General features: G+C 38.9%; 1 protein-coding gene across 29 annotated transcripts in view; it reads right to left on the bottom strand.

The window, feature by feature from the left end:
- The window catches only part of ptprda (protein tyrosine phosphatase receptor type Da), a 128,953-nt gene that overhangs the window by 92,915 nt on the left and 16,286 nt on the right, over positions 1–19,752 (bottom strand). For all 29 annotated transcript variants that reach the window (XM_086165906.1, XM_086165884.1, XM_086165893.1 and 26 more), the window contains exon 2: positions 1,000–1,185. In XM_086165906.1, coding sequence (XP_086022032.1) covers positions 1,000–1,102 — 103 coding nt within the window. In that variant the 5' untranslated portion in view covers positions 1,103–1,185. The remainder of the gene's footprint in view (positions 1–999; positions 1,186–19,752) is intronic.

Raw genomic sequence — 19,752 nt, 5'->3', positions numbered from 1 at the left:
TTATCCATTTTCTTCTCCCCTGCTGTGAAACATATGTAGCTGGAGTTTAAGAAGGAAAGTAAAACAAATTTGATTACAAGGAAAATTTCTCTGGCACAAAAATGAAAATCTCACCAATCAATTTCACTTTGCTTGGTTCTGTTGTATTTGACCTTGGATTGATGACCCTTTCATTCAGAGATACTCTGCTAGACTGAAGGGATTTTAGTCAATGCAAAATGAGAGATACAACTTTTATTCATCCTACTGTGACACCAGAAGCTAATGCTTCATGAATCTTGGTGCAATTTTGACTGGGTTAGAAGGGGAGTTTATACTAGAGAGCCATAACTCAGTGGGGTTTTAAAACTCTTGTCACAGTTCAATGAGCAGGTGTCTTGATGTCAAGTGTCCCAATATCATTTACCTCCTTTCATGTGATGTCTGCCTTAGTATTTCTGGTTTACCAGTTTTTATTTGCTTTAGTTTTTTTTGTCTTTTACCAGCACTGTTTAATGGAGATTTATATCAAATTATGAAAGGGGCAAAACATAGCTTCTGGATGCATGTGTCCAAAGATGATGATTCTTTTTGTGCCACTGAGTGATTCCTCTTCTTTATATTTTAAGAATGAATTTGTGCATTTGGGCTGACTTTGAACTGTCTTAGGAATTGTAAAGAGCATATTTTCAAGTTTGTTTTCCTTTTTTTTCCTTGTACCTCATGGTTAGTTTTTCCCATTTAATAGAATTACGCCAGTGGATTACAATAACTTAATCAAAGAGGAATTCGTTTTACTAAAATGAATGAGAATTTAATTTGGTAACTGAATTTATTTTATTTTGAGATTCTTATTATGTAGCTTTCTGGCAGAGGTAATTTTCGAATATATCAGCAGGATGTTTGATTTATGGTTCTCACTGAAAAAGAAAAAAACAACACTTATTTCATCCTGTGCCACCACACACAAGTTTGATGGAGCACAACACCTGAGGCCAATATGAAAGCCAGTCTACTTACTTTGAGCGTTGGTGAGGTGGAGGAGCAGACCCAGGGCAAACAGCAGTGGCAGCAGCAGCGTGGGTCTGGCTCTGCGCATGGTGGGACAGCTTGGCACCAGCATGCTTTGGCAGCCTCGGTGGCGCTGGCTCACAGAGCCCTGTGAGTCAGTCTGGTCTGATTTCTCAGATGCAGGGTATTCACAGCCTATGCAATGCAAGGAGGATAGGAAGAGGGAGATGGAAGGATGGGGGGAGGGGGAGAGAGAGAGAGAGAGAGGGACTAAATGAAACAAAGCTGTTTGCTCCACGGGTTTTATCTATCCCTGCACATTTCTGACATACCCCCACACAGCCTCGGCTGGAGCTGAGTTTGAAGCTGACAGAGGATAGGAAAAGGCTGATGTGCTCACAGGGTATGTTCTGACAGTTCTCTAAATGGAATAGTCACTTCACACGATGTGTGTGCACACGTGCATGAGAGGAAGAGAGAGAGTGTAGAAGAGGTATAAACCACATAGATGTAAGGTTGAACTAATCAGATTTTGCCTTCACTGCTTCAGTTGTGATCACCAGTTAAATTTGTGCATAATAAAGAGTACATTTTAATTCCCCCTCTGATGAGTGATGATATCTGCTACATATCAAGAGCACCTCTACTGGATGCAAGAATAGTCAGAAAATGCAGGAAGTACTTATACATACTAAATGTAATTTAATGACTTTTCAATTATAACCATACAAATGAAACCACGAATAGACTGTTAAAGATTTTAATTGCTAAGACATGAATGTTGTGAATCCATTCAATAAATAGATTCATCTGAAGTTATTACTAGAAAAATTTGCATGGCATTTCATCCATAGAAGATTATTGATTTTTGATACCAGGGAAAATGGAGTGGTCAAAGCAGTATCTCCTCAAGCTCGGGTCCTCTACCAGAGGCCTGAGAGCTTGAAGGTTATTTTCGGATATTATTGCTGGAGCCATTCTTCCAGTTTGGGGGATTACGGTATATATATATATATATATATATATATATATATATATATATATATATATATATATATATATATATATATATATATATTGCACCTTCTTAAAATAATTGCCTGAGTCATTTTTTATGAGGTCCCGTATTTTCTTTATAAATCGATGTGATACAGTGAGCTACTGTTCAGTGCAGATCATCTCTATCCCCTGTCATCCATTTGATTAAGCCAGAGTTTGATCCATGATGATGGATGCTCAGTGGTAGTCTTTGGCTCATAACATGGCTTCCGGCTAATCCAAAAACATGAGCTTTGATGACATGTTGCTTGTTAGCATGCTAGCTAGTCTGCAGAGAGTATTCATTAGGATAGTGTTGGTTGATCTATTGTGACAAAGAATTTGAACCTGTGTGTGTGTGCATATATATATATGCATGTATATAATTATATACATTCAAATATTTGTCACAACTACACATTTGTGTGTGTGTGTATATGTTCTTTATATGTGTGTGTGTGTATGTGTGTGTGTGTGTGTGTGTGTGTCTACACTTATATATGTGTGTATAACTTTTTTTCTCTCAAAATATTTTATTTGGCTGTTTATCTGCAGATTTAATCTGTCACTTACTGAAAAGGGAAAAACAAAAGTCCCTATAAGCTCAATCAGTAGTCCCGAAGATGACAAAGTATCTCATTTCCCTGTTACCAATCATCCTCTTTCTTGCTCCTAGCTCTTCCTTTTCCGTTCTGTAGGCTGTAAATGGCAGAATAGACGAGAAGATAGCACACCTGTCACACTCGATTTGCGTTGGGGGAGATAGACACAACTACCTGTCTCCAGGCGTCACTAGGCCTGCAGCAAGCACATGAGCGGGGGACGTGTGGCGATGGGAATCAATTTGAGGCAATCTCATCCCCCATTCACACTGAAACCCACACACTCTTAGAAACATGGCATTGTACACATATGCATCAGGTGACAAATTAAAGGAAAGCCCTGAGTGCGCAAACATAGGTTATGCAGATGCTCCCATACAGAAAGGAAAGGTAACTGAGCAGTTTAGAGCATAAATATTAAGGGAACCATGGTCTGACTTTTAAGAGTCATCTGTCCTCAACAAACCTGAATACCATTTGAAAATGTATCAGAGTTGAAAGAATAAGTGAGGGGATATTTATGATGTATATGCATTAAATGGTTCCAGAGATCCGTGGTGCCAATAACATGACAAGACACTTGTAAATAGGTTTCTCTTAGTAAGGACTTTTTCCCTCTGAGAAGGGAGTATATTTGATTCTAATTCAACAGGAGTGGAAAACCTCAGCTTAGGTCTGTGAGGATAAAGCTGCAATCCAATCAATATGAACTACAGGTACACCTGTCTGTCTCTTCCACTTGTGTTACACATTTGCCCCACTGAATCCAATTGATAGCCTTTGAGTTCATTAACAAGGTGGGAATTTGCATAATGTCATGACATTAAGCAGCACAGAAGAAGTACTGTTGAGGAACCTTTCCCGTTTTATCTATGCCAAGCATGCCCTCACATTCTTGCACACACTATCTCACACACATGCTGATAAAGGGAAATGCAGCAATCTGTAAGTTGTGGAACCTCCGGCTAGACAGGGAGACACAGTGACATGTGAATCATTATAAGCCCAGGCTAAAAGACAAACTTAATTATTATATTTTAATTATAATTGACAAGTTTTTCTCTGTGTTTGTAAACTTTTCAACATCCTTTCCAAGAGGGGGCAAGAGCAAGATACCTGCTTATCATTTTGTCCAAAAACGTTCTGAACCATTTTGTTTTCGCGCATTTGAGGTTTATATGCAATGAGACAACTCTATGTGGTCCTTCTGCAGTGTTCATATAAAAGGACCCTATCCTTCATGGAGGCACCATCCTGTATTATCCTTAACATGACAATTCTGTGTTACATTTGGTGGGCAATGGTTCTTTTAATGAACATTTATTACAATAGACGAAAAAAAAAAAAAAAAAAACTATCTTGTCTTTCTTCCTGAACCCCCAGTGGTATTATTGTGTTCCCATTCAGCGTTGCTTCATTCAAAGGATTTTGCTGCTGATAGCAATCATGCATTATTAAACAAAGCCTGACAGCATCCACAATGTTAATTAGAAAAGGGTGTGAGGTGGGGTACAATAAAAAGAAAGGGGGTGTTGAGCTGTCTACCCTCTCTCTCTTTCCCAATGATCTCTATCAGAAGTGTGAAAGGGAATGGGAGGTGTGTTTATATTTTCTATAATGGCTAGTCTCTATTCACATTTGAGAGAGCGTGTTTGGTATTCTGGTCTATTTATTTCACAATATTATTAAGGGGAGAAAAACAACAACAAAAGAATCATTCATATTTATCTTGTATTCTAGCCATACTGCAATAAACTTATTATGGAGAAGTATGCTGCCAGAATTGTTATGAGCTCTCCAGTTTCAAAGGATCACTTTGATGCTGAATGCCTTTCAATGTCTTCAAAATGCCATAATATTAAGGGCATAAAAGAGTTCAGTCCAATGCTACTGATTATACCACTTATCAAATTTAATTTAGAGTTGAGCATAGCAGTTGCACCACATGCTGTAACTTTGACCAGCTCCTGGGAATCAGACCATTTTAAGGTCAGCTAAAGAAAAAAACACTGAGACAATAGTGGACAACGAGTGATTCAAACACATTAGGACGACTACCATCACTGCACCGCATATGTTCATGGTAGTTTGTGAGTAGCCCTGTACACACAAGAACCATACCGCATAAAATACGATATGATCCTTTATTGGCATTTTTTGTAAGTCTGTTCATATAATTTCTTTTGCAAACCAGGGTCGTCTATGTGCCTTTGGACTTTTAGTTAAATTTGCCATCATTGCCCTTCATATGCATACTTTCAAACTACAATGATTGATGTTAAAGGTATTGTACTGAGAAGTTAGAACAAGTTTGTCTTCTATTCTTCTTGAAGCAAAGACTATAGCATCAATGGTCTTAAGATGCAGTATCATTGTGAACGACACAAGTATCTGTTAAAATGGGACTTTTTTTAACCTATCTAAACCACCCTGATAAAGGAAAATAGTCTTTGTTACTTTGTAACGCCTCTACTTAAATTTTCCATGAATTGTTTGCCTAGTGATTAATTCTTTGAGCACTCCGCGTCTTATGGTTTGTCTTTATGGCTTTATGAAATGTTGCTTCAAATCATAAATGTTCGACGTCCTTTCTGGTTTGACTTTCCGTGTTCTCTGAAAGTTTCTGCTCGGTGCTTGAGGTTTTATTTGTATTTATTTTTTTATTCCCCCCTCCATTACCCCTCAAATTGTGTTTAAGTTAGGAATGAATACCCCTGCCAGTGCCCCTGATGAATGTGTTGGCAGAGAGCTAAAATTGGAACCAGCGCTGTGCTGCAGCTTCCCCTGGTTTGGGTCAAACATATTTCAATTCAAAAGTTTTATCATGTAGAACTTAGGTTCACTTGTCTTTTTTGATTTCTTAAAAGACTTAAAAAAAAATTAACATGATGGAGAAAACCTACCTTAATGAAACTAAATACAAAGCAAAATAAATGTACACTATGAAGGGGTTACTGAAGTTGGTGTCTCACTCGATTTGATTTTGTTTAATATGAAAACAGCAATGTTTAAACATATTTCCATGATCTGCTTTAACAAAGGGGAATTAATTACTGAAAGAAAACAAATTTAAAATATCAATAGAATTACTCAAAACTATCAACACATTGTATTTAATGCTACTACATTTAATTAATCTATGTGTCTAATTATTTTAAATTTTATTGCCTGTCTTTACAGATAGACTCCACTATTTGTATTACCGCTCATTCCGCTAGTATTTATTTTTTATTTTATGTTGTACCTAGTCCTGTAAAGCTGCTTTAAGATATAGTATTTTATGGATACTTTACCATGTAATACTCAACAGTAAAAATGATCTATGAAATAGTTTTCTTTAGAGAATTAGCACAGCCCTTGACATGGCACTGGCCTCAGTTCTAAGACGGATCAGGGGGTGTAAATGGTGGGAATGGCATTGCCTCTGATCATTAAACAGCTTTGGGAACCATAAAACATGTCCCTCAGGGTTTTCTAAACATCAGATGAACAGATTCATAAAATAATCTCATCAAAGGCCTATCTTTCCACTTTCTACATTAATATACTATAACTTTGTGTTCCAAAATTTCCAATCAAGAGGGCTAAAGGGTCAAAATGTATTTTGCGTAATCCCTTCAACTATAATTTATTGTTTTTTTATGTTCTTTCTTTCATGCAATATTGCTGTTCTTGTATGCCCTCTATGTGCAGCTCTGATCTCAGTGTGATTTAAGATCAAGTGAACAGGCCATTTCTCACATGTCAGTCCAGATCAGACGGCATGTGTGAAAACATTCCTCAAGCTGCACCAAGTTATGCCCCTCAAGTGAAGTCTCCAAAAGAAAGACCCTGACAACTGTGTATTAGCGGAGTTTATTTGCTCTACTTATTTATTTACATTTTTCCCTTTCCTCCCTGGGTCCCCGGACCTCCCTCAAAGAAGCCCCCCACAGTCTAACCTTTTGGGGACTTCCACCTGACTTTCTGTTCTACAAAGTAAGAGTTTGTGTTTCTACCTGCAAATGTAACGTGTAACATAATCCCGACAAAGCATCTGATGGTTTTTTTGAAAATCCTGTACATGACACATGAAATGCACAGTAAGAACGTAATTGGTTTGGATGACAAGACTCTGTCTGATAATTATTTTAAAATCACTTACTGTGAATGCTGGAAAGGAAAACAATCACATCTCAATTATGTATCTATTGCTAATTGGTATATGATTTCAAAACTAACCTCTTCGTTTGCCAGACATTATTTACTTTGAAATGTCAACCTACAGATACTGTAAAATTACATTTTGTCTTGTACATTTTTGTGGTCTTTATTTGAAATGCCATTCCTTTAAAAGCTGGCAACCACATGTCAATTTTATACAGCTATGGGGAGAACAAAGTTATCTTACAAAAAAAATGTCAAAAACAAGTTCAAAGGTTTGCTGCGCAAACTGTTACATCGTTTGTGAGGGAAAAGAACAAGTTTGTGTCCCCATGAGAATTCAGGTCACCCAACTTCCAAGTGGCCATAGCCAAATACTTTTGGAACTAAAATGACCACGGTGTTTTAGTGCTCTTCTTCCTACCACCTACTCTGTGTTTTCGTTTTGTTTTTGTGAGCCTCTTCTCAAGTTTTCTCTTTTGCTAGTCTACCTGACCACTTTGTCTTCTGCTTTTTCACTCTCTTCACCCAACTTTTGCTCCCACCTCACTTCTCCCATATTTCCCAGCAGCTGTTCGGTTCAGATGGATGACCCTCATGGTGCATGACCCTGACCTGCAGTCTAGTGACTGATTATCTAAGTACCCTGTCATGCTGCTCCCTGAACACTTACCAATATACAGTATGCACACGGTTTCACAAACACAAGGTTATATAGCTATTGGGTAAGCTGTAAGCGCCTGGGGAGGGAAAATGCCGGATGTAAAGCAACGTATTTATCTTTGTCTGCATGTTTGAAGCACCTACAATGACCTTCATGACACTGACAACCACATTTGAACTCTAATGAATTCTACTAATTGCTTCTCAATGGGCATCAGATAAAACAACCCTTCTGGTAAGCATCCGCGCAGTGAAAACTATTGAGATGATTAATGGCTTGTAGGCAGGACTTCTCTCGTACAATGTTTGCTTGTCACAGTGTCGGTAGCTGCTAAAGAACAACCGTGTGGCACTTGATTCATGCTTGACCTTGCATATCAGCATTAGTATTAGGGAAATAACTTATCAGGCAAACAGTGGGAATCTTTAGGGGTCTATTGGATCAGGAGGAGTATGGCAGGATAGCGAGAAAATTAGAAAAATGGCAGACACAGCAGCAGCAGCAGAAGCAACCTGGAATGGCTAGGATTAAATTCACGCCGCATGAACAGGGAAGGGCTAAATCATGTTACATATTATGAACCAGGAAAAAAAAAAGAGCGGGAGTGAGCGAAGTGTGGAACAGAGGGGTGGAAATATAATGGATAAGGGGAGCAACGAGGCAGAGAGAGGGTGGGGGGACAAAGGGGAAATAATTCAGAGGCGAGAGGAAGAAAGGAAATGAGGGAAAGGAGGGTGCACTGTAGGGTAGAGGGCAGGAGAGGTGGGAATGTGCCTCACTGCCAGTTTTTCTCACGCTCCGTCTGTGCTCATACCTAACAGAGGCAGTGCGGGAGAGATAGAAGTAAGGAATGAGGGAAGCATAAAGGGAGAAAAAGTTAGCGCCTTCGAAGAGGGAGTGATGATATGTATGAGGCCCCCTGGCACTTTTGAAGTTTTGATTTTTGAAGGGAAATGCATCTAGTGGAAAAAAAGTGCAAAAAAAAAACATGGAATGACAAACATAGCATACATATTACTTGGGCTCAGGTCATCAAATCAGATAGGTCCAGCATAAAATTACACATCACCCCCACACACACTTATAAATATAAACATTCCAATACACGGATATCAATGGCGTACAATAGCATAGATATGAATACCACCTGCACCACATGCTCCTGGCATTTTGACATATACCCCCAACACAGCAACAGTCTGTGGGAGGATGGATAATCACACTTCCGTGGGGCAGGGAAATGGAAGAGTAGAAGGAGGGTGAGAGTGAATGCTGAGCCTTTTGTCGTTCTTTTTAAACTACAAAGGCCTCGGACAGACAAAACAAAATTCCAGTGCCACAAACCGACATGGTAGGAAACAGTACAGAACAGAGCTCTATTGAACATAACTGAATAATGCAGCAATAGGAATCGTGTTACGTCCTAATACATATGGCATGAGTCGACAACAATATGCCTCCTTATCTTTTCGAAACAATTGAACACCAAGGTACATTGTGCAGTGGTGACATTTTAGTGGCTTTTGTACACAAGCCAACCCATTTGGTATGTAAATGCAGTACTTAGGCGTACATGAAGGATGTAAGGAGGTGCTTGGGGCATACACACTAGACTCATAGGGCAGCAAAATAATTAAAATGCCAAGTGTCTCCCATTATCTAAATGCTAATTTGCCTCAATATACCCTGAGCAAGAATGTAACACAGCATTATGGTTGCTGTAGTGCAAGAAGGCAACAGTGAGTGAATTTCACTTCAATTAGCCTAGCACACTCTATACTATCTCTAACCAGAAGTGAGAGTGTTAAGTGCAATTGTCATAAGGCATTAACAACAATGCATGCAGATTGACCAAAGTAAGGGTCGGCTTCACAAGCAAATCAGATATCTAATAAGTCGTAATATAAACATTGAAATGAATTATATCATGTATCCATAATATCTAATTAAAGAGCAAGTACCAATCGTAAAGTCAAATAATGTGTGAATATAACCCTCTCATTATTTGAAGAGAATAGTTTGGTCAAATTGGCGTCCATGAGGGCAAGGAGAGTAATTCCCAATTTTCAGCACATTATTGGCTCCAGTGTTTGTGCCACAACTAAAATATGATAAGAAAGCCTGAGTCAACAACTGAAAGAACAAACAGACAGCATTGGAACCACCAGCTTATCAAAGCTGTTTGCATGAAAATCCATCACTGCAGACAGAGAGGGCAGCAGAACAAAAATATTATCAGAGATATGAGATGTTTTTGCTGAATACACAGATAGAAGTGAAATTTTGTTGTTTCTACATATTTTCATATTTATCCTGATAAGATGTACAAAGGACATGTTAGGTGTGGATGATTGGAAAGAAGTTTCAATATTTTGTTACTTTAAGGATCCTTATGAAAGTGTATTTTAGTGAGGGCACTATCGAACAGTGGACTTGAGAGGCATAGCTTACTTTAGCACATGGAAGTCATTGACAGAGTTCAAGGCTCAGGTATTGTTCTCAAACAGTGAATTGTCTGGTGCAACAAACTAAAGAAAGCAATGCTTCACCCAGAGGTAAATGCAACTATTTCCCCTCTGTCGTTTCACTAAGATAGATGCTAACCATTCCTATGTTTGTAAATAAACAAGAACAGTTCCCTGTCCCTAACAGTATATATTAGCACTAGAACAAGGCATTGTATTCTGTTGCTGAAAACAAATGAATATTACTTTCATCCAACCAGTTTGGTGAAAATTTCAAACCAAATGCCATTGTCAAACAAATGTCAGTACGGGAAATCAAGACTGTTTGTCAATGCTTGCCATTGAACAAAATGCATATTTTGACATTTGAAAGCTTTTCTTTTTTTTTTCTCCTGTGTCCAAATGTGATTAAAAAAAGAATAAAAGCATTAACTGTGAGGATAAAAAAAACCTATATAATCCCACATCACAATGTTGCTTTGAGTCTATGTCTACCGTCTTCATAAGAATCTTTATACATTCTTTCCCCAATCCCATACATCCACCCCCAAGTGTTCACAAACATGATTAAGACACTGTCAAAACTGACATTGCTGTCTCCCATGCTGTCAGAAGCCCTCACTAGGACTCACTGTTGACTGACTGTTTGGATGTGCCTTATCATTAATAGGGCTGCATGTGCCACCACAGAGGGGCTTTGATGACAGAAACTCGGGCCCCGGTGCCTGCCCCTCCCGATTTGCCTGCCCAAGTGTCATCTAAATGAGATAGGGCCCAGGAGCTAGGGGATTAGGCAATGCATAATTACCTATTTAAAGACCCTAATTGAGCATTTCATTAAGAGACTGGCACTGAGATTTTGCCAAGGAGGACATTACTTGGAGAGAGAGATAGAGAGGTATTCATATATGCATACATGCATGCGTGCATGTGTTTTGTGCTCTTTGATGATATAAAGTATGTGGATGTGCATGTACCTGTTATGCATTTTGGAACCGAAGGTAAATGTAACCTTGAATTCAAGGGTTACCTTATTAGCATGCTTGTCCCCAGCTTGTTTCTTGTTTACACTGCACTTAAAATGTTTGGCAAATGACTGTTGCTGCAAGTATATTCAGCAGGCATTCACCTTTAGAAATTGAATAACAATGAGTAACAGTCCACAGAAGATCACAGTGCTGTTTCAAATTAAAAATCCTTTAAAACCTAACATGAGTCTACTGAGGTAAAGGAAGGGGTTCTTAGAACTGTATATACGGCACTCATTAATTGGTACAACTATGCTGAAAGTGTGCGGAATCCCATCTGTAGTTAATGGAGTTATAAAACAATCAACTTCTGTTCCGTAACTGATAAATGACACTATCTCCGATGTGAGATGGCTGAGTCAACACATTTCTGGTTGTCCAACAGAGAGTAAATCGAAACCTAATGGGTATGTCATTCAATATTGCTGATACTTCATACTGTGACGCACCAGCTTCCCCCTTCTTGCTTTATTTACTTGATAAATATTGCCATTCTCAGAATTAAATTAAGGCACTTGTTTGACCAACGAAACCATGTTAAAAACATAAAAAGTGTTTGTTTTATGATCATGCAAATTCTGCTCCAATTGTTCCAACTTCTATTTTGGGGAAACAACGTCAATGCCAGACAAGTAAAGTACAAAGCAAAGGAGAACATTTGAGAGTACTGGTCTTTGTTAAACAAGATAAAAAAAATGTTCAAAGCTCTGGCAATGCTTATCTTTGTTGGGCTAATTGAATCCAATAGATGGGAAATGTGTGTGCTTGCATTACTGCTCTTGTTTCTTCCCCCACAACAAAAGAGTTAAATGAGTTAGAGCCCCTAACATTGTCAGCTGTCAAACTCAGGTTTTCATTAATGCAATGGAGTGTATGCAGTTTTCCAGAGTCAAATTCATATTAGTTTTGTCAAACAATAAGTATAATTTATGATTGGTATGTATGTTTCATTTTTTTGGCCTTGCAAAGAAATTGGACAGTGTATGATGCAGTGCGATCCTAAATTAATTGTTCAATAGGTATTGACAATACTGTCTATTTCACACATTATTCGACTGAATCAGTGATGGCAGAGAAGCCATGAGCTGTGGTCAGTGTAAAAGCTGTTGAATAATACACTCCCACTCTCATGGGAAACTAGCTTAATATTATGTAGATATGTTTTGCTTTATATTGCTTTACTTCAAAGGGATTTTCCATGTGTCTAGTTTCGAACATCCCGAAATCATTGGGACCAAGGGAATACAGGTGTTCCTTGTATTTAATGTGTATGAGTTCCCACAAATACCTTGAGAATTCCATTTTATATTACTAAACACTGCAGCCCTATTTAACTTGCAAAATTTTGTGATGTGACGGTGCACACTGTCCATGAAACAGCTATGATTTTATTTTTTTTCCCCCACTAGACAACATGGTGGTGTAGTGGTTTGCACTTCAACCTCACAGCAAGATGGTTCCTCGTTCGATCTGGACTGCAGGCTTTTCTGTGTGGAGTTTGAACATTCTCCCCGTGTTTCCTCCCGGTTCTCCAGTTTCGTCCCACAGTCCAAAAACATTCAGTAGGTTAATTGGATGCTTCTAACCCCTCTAGTCCTACACTACAGGATAGGCAGAATAGATGAATCGAATATATGCCTTGATTCATTTGTGTCCAACTCATAGCCCTTCTAACTTATGTTACTTTGACTATTACTGTAACTATTGTTATTATTATTATTATTATTATTATTATTATTATTATTATCAACCATGCACTGGTGTAGGTCAGGGGCCAAAATCAACAGAGAAAAGTGTTCTCTGTATGACAGTGGGGCCTGTTATCTTGTATAACTGTAAGCACTCTAAATAACAACAATAACTGGAGCAGGATGCTAAATCAGGATGGTTTACTGATGACTTATACGACCTAATTTCCATGGCCGAGCAGGTCATGATACCATGATGCCCCTTCCATTCTGTATCTGGGTTCTCTAGAGACACTGGCAAGTCACTGGCAGCTGCCCTGTGCATGATTGACTAGCTTGCTAAATGTCTAGCATGTGAAGTGGCAACACTAACTGGGCGCTATTGGAGTCATTGGGACAGACACCAGCTGGCAACTGCTAGAGATACACTGTCCCTTCCTTGGGGGTTTTATACAAGCACCATGGTCAAGAATGCTGCTGATGTCTGAATGTTACTCAGTAATGTGGTAACACTGACAAATCATGAGTCAGTGATTTTTTTGTGGAGAAGCAAATGCACTATATTCTATGGGATGACTGCTTTAAGATGTCAATGGGTTTGGTGAACTGAAAATGAAAAAAACTAAGAAGGAAAAGATGCATTGCAAATCCCATTTTACAAAAAAGCCAGGTCACTGAATAGTTTCATACATTGTGATATTGCTTGACTTGCTTTTTATGACTTCTGCAGCTAACAGAACTACTTGAACATAATGAGGTTTTGGAGATTGTTTGAGACAATCATTTCAAATTCTTCAAAATGCCAGATAACATAATATATTTTCTGCAAATACCATTCCATGTCAAGAATACATTGGCCAAAACGCCTTACTTTGACTTTTTTATACATTGATTTTCCTCTCTGTTTTTCACCTGTAGTATCTCATTGAAATTCAACTTATATATTAGTTTTGCTGTCTTTGGCTGATACAACACTATCAAGTGTCACATTTTAAGACTCCTTAGGTCATTGCTTATTTGAAAAAAAAAATGTTTAAACAATATCTCACAATGTACTTATACTAAAGGTGGCAATAAACTGCAGAATATCAAAACATTCCCAAAGGTCTGACAAGACATAAAATCATAAAGGGTGCCCATTTGTGCACTCATTTCCAGCATCTGTTGGTAGGAACCTTGACCGTTATCCCATATGCCCTAGGCTTTGCATGTTTAACTAACACAACAACAATTGTGGAAAGTTCTATGCTTAGACAAGCTGTACCTTGTAACTGATAATAGGTACATAGTATTTATTCACCATTACGAGTATTTGCTTTGTTTTGTATTTTAAATGTTCCCAATTAATGGTTGCAAGTTTTATTATTATTTCTTTATTTTTCTATTACTAACCTTATCCTATCCTGGTAGGATGTGCACAGTCTATTTTTACCCCATAATTTCAGACCAGAACCTTGTTGGATTGGAAAATGTGTCTGTGCTGCTGCCTTTATGGGGGCGCTCCCACATTAATGGATTAGGTAACAGTGATTTTAAAATGCAGCACAGAAGCCAATCTATTGCATAATGTAGCAGGTGTTTCTGTGATCTTCTGTATGATAAATTGTGGGCAGTCTATGTGACTTGCTTGTGAGTTTCTGAGTCAAACAGCATCTGAACAAGAGAATTCCAAAACTACAAAGTCCTCATTGTTCTTGCAGCCCCGGGGTCTTTACAGTCAATCTAACTGCAAGCCCAATGTTGGCCCTATCAGGATCATCTTGGCCTTTCCCATATCCTATCATCACATCTCTGCTGAGAAGACATCCATCTTGATGTCTACTGAGTGCCAAAAAGAAGTACCAAGACAATGAGAAGGAGAGATGGAGAAGGGGATGGAAAACGGGTATTTACCTGATAAGGTGGAAGAGAATCACAGAAAGGGATCTCAGACAGAGTGGCCCCTTTGTGCTGGAAAAGGGGGAACTTCATCTTTATATAATTATCACAGGGCCGTTTTGCTATGTTGGATCATCGTTTATGGCGAGTGCCTAGAATTGCAATACTCGGATTCCTCTACAGGCACATGCATTCTCACGCACAAGCTCAAGCAGATATGTTTAACATTCAAATGCACCTCCAGTGACACACAAAGGTACAAGCACACAAATGGGCACACACATATATATGAAGCCCAGTGTTGAGTGCCATAACAGCCCAATGAAATATATTCAGATTAGAAAGGTGTCGCATTACTCTCCAGTTGGATGATAAATACGCAGTTAGTACCATCATTAATCTTGTACCCCCCATCACCCTCCGCCTCCAGACGTGGTGATATAAGGGGAGGGGAGCCAGTGTACACTGGATGGAGCCAGTGCTTCTCTTTGGGCTGCAGCCTTGTGAACGGTGCATGCATGGAACATCAGCCCTGCTTTGTTTCACTGGTTCTCACTAACTCTAGAGGTCAGGTTAGTCTGACTGACCGCACTCACTTGTTATATTGTAGTTTTGAGAAGAAACTTGTTTACGAGAACAGATTTGCCATTGATTCTTTATTTGAAGAAAATAAACAAGCAACTATATCTAGTTCCATGCATTCCTCGCTGTCATTTTCTTATCATTAATGTCTTTTTTTTTGTACCTGTCGTTTGTCTGTGTGTATCCTTCTTCCTTTCAACCTCAAATAGCATTCCATGAAAAGTACCCATTGCCTGGTAGCAACAGCATGTCTAAAATCTTAGGGGGGGGGCAAAAAAGGAGATCAAAACATGACAGGTATAAAAGTATATGCATAACCAGTTGATTGAGAGGCATAATTGTCCTCCAAGTGGTGCATTAGCGCTGTAAGGAAACCGCAGGCAGAGAGACAGTTGAGATACTGGCACATTGCCCTCAATAGAAACACCACCTGTGAAAGTAATCGACAACAGCCAACAGCTGGAGAAATTAGTTGTGATAAATTGGGGACGGTGTGAGTATTATTTTTAATAGATGAGTGGGGTCATCCTTCTGTTGTACTCACTTGTATTTTTAATGAAGGGTTATGCCTTTGAGTCAGATCTCCCTACAAATACGTATGTGATGTTTTCATGGCCTTGAATTTTGTGCAAAGACTGAATAGACTGAATGAGCTCTTTATCAGTAGCGGCAAGACTTGTACTTTTATCTGGTCAGTTATGTCCTGGCAATAAAAGATCGAACTCTTTGGTAAAAATATGTAAATAGTGTCCCTCAAAAGTAGTAAGTAGCTATTTTGCCCCTCTACTGATCTCCAGGACTACAGGAAGAAAGTTAGTTGTAAATTTAGAGCCACTCAAATTCCAAAGGGGGCATTTAGAGGGACATATTCCCACTGCTATATGAAATGTCTGGTGACTCTTCAAACTGTTGATGGCAAAAATACTTTAGACGTCATCTTTTCCTCAACTTTTTCATTATGGCCTTATTTTCTTGTCTGCTTTCAGTAATCACCAAGTCAGCAACAGGAAGGACTGAATTCATGCCAAGACCTTTGAGCTTAACAATGAGCATGCACTGGGACTTAATGTGGGAGAAGGGCCAATATAAACTGTAGTTTTTCATTGCAAGATGGTTGATTAGGTCTTCAGGGGGCAGCAAAAAATTTGATGTATTGGTTGGGACCTCTTTCAGGAGGTGCTTGTTAAAGTTGGATGATGAAACCACACTCACATATATTACATGGACTGAACTATACATAAAAAATATATAACATGTAATCAGGTACATATTTCTAAACAAAATTGTCACACTCACAAAGTCAGGCTGTGCTGGGCCAATTGTGTTACCACATTTTTATTGAATCTTTCAGTTGCCCCCAATCGCTCCGTGCTCCATAAAAATGCTGGCAAGTGGATTTGGGTGACTATAATGGTGGCTCAATGCAGGAATAAACTAGTTTTACTGCTACAAACAAAGTGATGTGACCTGGAAAGGTTGTATTTTTTGCAGAGATAATGACTGCATTTTCGAGTCAGGCCTCAGTGTGAACTCTAATTACTTGTCTGAGGCCACTGAGCTACGTTGTTCTGAAGCACTTGGTAATGAAGTCCATATTGGTACCATGTTTATTAAACACAGTATCTGGTCTAAAAAAATACATGAAATAATTCTGTTTAAACACAAACATACACTAGTTTTTGGATTTATGTTTTATTTCAACTCCATTCAGAAGTAATTGGATAGCACAGTGTAGGATAGCACAGCACTATGATTTTTGTATTCTGTTTGAATTCTTTTTAGTGCCCCTCAAGCAAAGGAAAAAAAAAAAAAACGTATTAAAGGTTTGAGCACAAGTTCAATTTTGGCCCGAAATTATGTAAGCTCATTTGCCAAGAACTTCCCATTTACTGTATGGCTTGCAGTTTTCTTTGAGTCACACACTATGGATCTTCATTTTAGTTGTTCCTTTGTGTCCAACGAACGTTCTCACTGAGAGTGAATCTTATGTTATATTTGAAGTTGTTCAAATAGCACAATGTCTTCCAGGAGTGTTTTGAAGTCTTACACCAAATCAACTCATCAAAACTTACTTTGGCTTAACTAACACATATTCAGTATATCTCAACAATTATGTCAAAGCCAAATATTTATCAAACCTCACTAGCACTGTGGCAAGGTCAAGGGTTTATTCCCCATTGACTCCCACATTTTTCTCATGATTTCATTACCCACTTTTTTGAAACTGGCTCCCAGTTAACTTGATCACTGTGGCAACCATTTCTCATAAATATGCAATACGTCTCAACTTCTCTGAGAGCAGCAGACTTTAAGCAAAGACACATGTGATGTGGTGGACTGAAATGTCATATTCTCTTTGCATTTGGTGCTCTCACCTTATGTGGAAAATCTTTATTTGGAGAGTGTTCCCCCAGTGTTCTCACAAAAATATTAAGTCACAAAGTAGCCCACTTTGAGGTGACAGCAAACTCCATGAACAGAGAGCTGCTCATATCCCTGCCACATCTGTAGAGTGTTTTATAACAGTTGGAACAGAAGAAGAGAGAGAGGACGTGAATCAAAGAAAGAAAACCGTCCCTGCACGCTTAATGACAATAATGTTGTTAAAAATGGCACAATGGAGGACTGGTTACAAGGCAAGAAATATAATGTTTACAGTCAAGTCCCTGGTGTCCCTCTTGACCACCGTCTTACTAGTAAAACTGTTCTCCACAGACTGAGTGGCGGCAAAGGTTGATACAAAGGAAAAATAATAGACAAGAGTAGGGGGGATTTTTAGGGGTTAGTTGCAAACCTTATGGCTCGTGTTTTATCCCAGTTTCGAATCAGGGCATGCAACAGACAAATATTTGTGCTCATTTGTCAATGTGAAAGTTGCGGAGTTAATTCATTCATTAAATTCCCCTGAGTTAGACCATCCCTATCAGTTATCAGTCAGCTGCTTGTTTCACTTCTGTGTTTATGCTAGTGTTCCTGCTGATCTACTTAATCTCTGACAGTGGGGAAGAGATTGTGGACTAACAGCTGGGAAATCTGTGCCCCCTACTGCCCTTGTGCCCCGCCTCCTGCCACCAACTCTTTCTTCTCACTGCCCTACCAGGTCAGTAGACGGCTAATAAAAGAAGCAGCTATTGACTGCGAACAGCTGGGTTCCTGTGATCTAACTCTGCATGAGACTAACTGATGCTTTTCACACTGTTACTGATATAGTTATATATATATATGTGTGTGTGTATGTGGTGTGTGTGCGTGTGTACACACACACACACACACACACACACACACACACACACACACACACATATATATATATATATATATATGTATATATGGGCAGTGTGGTGTAGGGGGTTAGAGAAGTCATCCTTGGAACTAAACATTCCTGGTTTGGGTTCCCAGCTCCTCCTAGCTTGTTGAAGTGTTGTTGAATGAGACAGTAGCTGCCTTCTGCTCATGGTCTATCCATGATTGGTTAAATTTCATTGACGTTATGTGCTGTGGTTCACCGAGCAAAGGTCTTTCTTTTACATATATGTAAACCATAATTTCTGGACTATTGAGCGTACCTCAATATAAGCCGCACCGGCTCGCCAATCGCTATCTTGGGCTTTCTCCTGAGCACTGAAACCGTCAGTCGTCTTCTTCAGTATCAGAGTTTAACAGACTCAGAATTTCCCGGCCATTTCATCAGTCCGATGTGATGAGGATAAATGTTTTAGCGGCGTGAAGCTCGTTAGCCCCCACTAAAAAAATCCATATAATAGCTGCATCATTGTTTAAGTTAAAAAAGTTGCAGCTTATTGTCCGGAAATTACGGTATATAAAAATGTGTCTGTGTGTTTGTATCATTGTTCATTTAAATATATATATATATATATATACACATATGTGTGTGTGTGTGTGTGTATAAATGAATATTGTCCCAAGCCTAAATTGCTGAATTTCATGCTTGAGTTAACTATGAGTAGAAGAATTTAGATTTCACAACCAAGTGCTCTTTATTCACATGACCACAGAATTGTGCTGAATGGAGCCAAGGAAAAAGCCAGAGCCAGAGCACTCACACCTTTGCTTATGATGTTGTCCTTTGCTAACATAAAGGTGGCAATAATCTGGCAAAACCAGTCTGAAATAGTGTAACTTGCCATAGTGCACATGGCAGCACAAGAATAACACAAACAAATAAAGCATACAAACTCAGGGCATGTGATGAAACTCCACCAACCTATATTCCCAACATGCCACTATGTGCGAGTGTGAGCGTGAGTGTGTGTGTAAGACACAAATGTGGTCTAAAAGGTAAGGTGCGAGGAGAGAATGTGGATAAATGTAAAAGGGAGCACTTTAAAGAAAAGTGAGTACAAAGCTGCTAGCACTAAATGGTAAGCCAGAAGATGGGATCTTGGTGGCTGTCTTGTCTCTGCCTTTTCATAGCCTAACCAACAAATCAATAGCACAGAGAAACACTATTTCAGCTGAGTTCTCTACAGAGGAGAAATACTTAGGGCGCCAACTCAGTCTTTCACTTTTTTTTTGTTTGTTTGTTTGTTTTTTCTCTTCACACTGTGACAGCAATATTTATTTCAATTTATAGAGCCGACCCACAGGAAGTGCTATATTCCATGGAGTGAGGAGTGTTTCTCTACACACACCTGGGTTGGATATTGGCTGTGG

The sequence above is a fragment of the Fistularia commersonii genome, chromosome 19 (assembly GCF_037954325.1).
Source record: "Fistularia commersonii isolate RoL2024-O1a breed Wild chromosome 19, RoL_Fcom_v1.0, whole genome shotgun sequence".
In the NCBI taxonomy this organism is placed as follows: domain Eukaryota; kingdom Metazoa; phylum Chordata; class Actinopteri; order Syngnathiformes; family Fistulariidae; genus Fistularia; species Fistularia commersonii.
This window is presented reverse-complemented; position numbering and strand designations above follow the sequence as displayed.